The sequence below is a fragment of the Nematolebias whitei genome, chromosome 6 (assembly GCF_014905685.2).
Source record: "Nematolebias whitei isolate Nwh7 chromosome 6, NemWhi1, whole genome shotgun sequence".
Lineage (NCBI taxonomy): Eukaryota > Metazoa > Chordata > Actinopteri > Cyprinodontiformes > Rivulidae > Nematolebias > Nematolebias whitei.
Window position 1 is genome coordinate 824,320 of NC_056503.1, and position 3,281 is coordinate 827,600.

The window sequence follows — 3,281 nt, forward strand, 5'->3', positions numbered from 1 at the left end:
TACATGCTGCTGATTGTACATACTGATGATTATACATGCTGATGATTGTACATACTGATGATTATACATGCTGATGATTATACATGCTGATGATTATACGTGCTGATGATTTCTAACCCATAAGCTGCTATATTCATACCCATCTGCTCACAACAGACTCATGTTCAGGCTGCTGTTTAATTCACTGTATTATATTATTGTTGTTTAGTGTATATCTTAGATCCTTGTATACCGTTTCTTTTTTTATACTTTCTATTTTTGCTATTTTTGGATGTAACTAGGACCCTGCATACACAATTTTGTTCCACCTCATGTACCACATGTGATGCAAACAACAATAAAGTCTCTTCCTCCTGTTTTAACATGTAAACAGTACAGAATGATACAGAGTTCTTCTTTTTCATCATCAGGACTGTTTATTGCTCCTTGCAGCTTTCCTTTGTGTTGTTATTCAACATGCAGTGGATTTACTCATACTTGGTTTCAACAGCCAGCAGAGACCGTCTGTCCATTTCTGTTTGTCTGTCTTGGTTGAACTAGATATAGTTTGTACAAACAATTCAGGAGAAGAAATTAATCTATTTACTTTTACTTTCATCCTACAGGTTTGTCATGTGTTACACAGAATTAAAGGAAAAAAGCCACGATGAGCTGGAAGACTCTGCTCTGTTTTTGGAGACTGGCAGGACTTTACTGTCACAGGGCATCTTCCTCAGAAAGAGGGCGCTTCATCCGGTAAAACTTCTTCCAACTTATACAAAAACAACATGGCTTCAGATGAAACATGTTATGCTCATTTTGTTGCTCAGGTTAATAATGCATAACATCCTTTTACTTTTATAAAACAATGCATTTTAAAGTATATGCAAGTTTTAAACTTAAATCCTGTAATGCAAGAGTTAACTCCTACCCCCTGGTGCTGAGTGCTAATGTAGCAAATCCAGTGTCCGTTTTATTTTTGTAGCACTAAACGGACAACAAGGGATCCACCAAAGAATGACATAAAAGAAACATGCCATTTGATTTAAATAGTAACTAAAACTCAAAAACGGAAGTCAGTAAAAAGAAAAAGAACAAATGGTGATAAGAGAGATTTCCTAAAACATAATAATAATGACAACAACAACCTAATAATGTTCTAGAATTGTGTGGCTCAAGGTGCTGAGTGTTGGAGCAGCTCTGTTACATTCATTCTGATTTTGCTTTTGAAAACTTTTAATTCCTCTTTTTTTCTGGATGTAAATCACTTTTTTAACGATTGTTTCCTCTGGTATCGGATGCTGTGCAGCTGGAAGGATTTTTACTGAAACTTTTTGACTTTTGTACATTTATGATGCATAACCATGACAACAAGGTACTTTTTACAACCAGAATCAGCTGATTAACATCTCAAAGCTCAAATACCTCAGCTACAGCCCCAAATCCCTAATGAGTTGAAAAGGAGTACTCATTGATGTATTCCCGTCTACCTGGTGGCGGTGCTCGAGTACCTGACCACTGAGATCCTGAAGCTGGCAGGAAACTCTGCTTGTGACAGCGGGAGGACCAGAATCATCCCCCAGCATCTGCATCTGGCTGGTGACAAGGAGCTCGGCAGGCTGCTGGGAGGAGTGGCCATCACTCAGGGAAGAGTTCTGCCTGGCATTCGGACGGTCCTGCTGCTCAGGAGGACGGAGAAGCCCGCTGGGTCTGGGTGGACAGATTGGCATCTGTGTCCAGATTCTTCAGATCTGCTGTGGGAGATCCTTCCTGCCCACAGCCATCAGCATCTAGAACAACTCTGTAATGAAACCAGGATGATGATTTACAACATTGAATTTCCCTTTGGGCTTAATAAAGTATTTTTGAATTGAATTGATAAATGCAATGAATCGCAGTAAGTAGATCTAAGAAATGTCTATTTGGATACGTAAATTATTCTTTTTCGTTTGAAAGCCTGTATTATCTTGGAAAATTTGAGTTTGCTCCTCCTTGAATCACCACCTTATCGTGGTGGAGGAGTTTTTGCACCTGAATGATCCTAGGAGCTATGCTGTCATTGCCCTTGGTAGGGTCTCCCAAGGCAGATTGGTTCTAGGTGACAGGCCAGACAAAGAGCGATTCAGAAGATTTTTATGGACAAAACGAAACGAGGAACTTGGTGTTCCTTGCCCGGACGTGGGTTAACGGGGCCCTACCCTGGCATACCAAAGCCAGCTTGTGGGACATGGAATGTAACCTCTCTGCAGGGAAGGAGCCTGAGCTTGTGCGCGAGGTTGAGAGGTACCGACTGGATATAGTTGGGCTCACCTCGACACACAGCATGGGCTCTGGAACTGATCTCCTTGAGAGGGGTTGGACCTTATTCCACTTTGGAGTTGCCCATGGTGAGAGGCGTTGAGCTGCTGCAGGTCTATTTGTAGCCCCCCGATTTGGTGCCTGTGTGTTGGAGTTTTCCCTGGCAGATGAGAGGGTAGCTTCCCTTTGCCTTCGGGTGGGGGGACGGGCTCTGACTGTCGTTTGTGCCTACGTGCCAAACTACAGTTCAGAGTATCCGGCCTTCTTGGAGTCCTTGGCAGGGGTGCTGGAAGGTGCGCTAGCTGAGGACTCCTTTATTATGCTGGGGGACTTCAATGCCCATGTGGGTACTGACAGTGTGACCTGGAGGGGCATGATTGGGAGGAATGGCCTCTCTGATCTGAACCCGAGCGGTGTTCTGTTGTTGGACTTCTGTGCTAGTCATAGATGGACAAACACCATGTTCAAACATAAGGGTGTCCATAAATGCACTTGGCACCAGGACGCCCTAGGTCGTAGATCGATGATAGACTTCATAGTAGGAATGTGCGATATGGCATAAAATTCATATCATGATATGTATTGTGAAAGGTGGCGATAACGATATATATCGCAATATGTTTTTGGTTTAAAACTTGCAATAGGAATAAAAAAAGTATAGGGTGTTCTTTTGCCATCATATATTTTGAATTAAGAAAATTCCACAACTAGGTCCAGAGAGTTTTTAAACAATAAACAAATCAAGTATTGGGCTTCTTTCTTGTAGTGCAAAACAGGGCAAAAGATATCAAATGTAATTTTAGCCATATGTTTTAAACAAAATAATATGTTGGTAACTCTTAACAGTTTCCAGTCTTACTTAAGAAATGAACAGCAACAGAGCAGCATTTTACACTAGAGGATGACACAGGAGTGGATTTTCACTCTTGTCCTGTCCTGGTCCCATAGAAAAAATCCTGTCTTGTCCCAATCCTGGTAACATGACTCCTGCTCCTGTTCAGAAT

The 3,281-nt window shown here is 41.8% G+C and overlaps 1 protein-coding gene across 1 annotated transcript in view; it reads left to right on the plus strand.

Moving 5' to 3' along the window:
* Positions 1-605: 605 nt before the first annotated feature.
* The window catches only part of mrps23 (mitochondrial ribosomal protein S23), a gene marked incomplete at its 5' end in the record, with an annotated part of 5,794 nt that continues 3,118 nt past the window's right edge, over positions 606-3,281 (plus strand). The window contains 1 exon segment of the mRNA XM_037677979.1: positions 606-735. Within this exon segment, the coding sequence (XP_037533907.1) occupies positions 606-735 (130 nt within the window).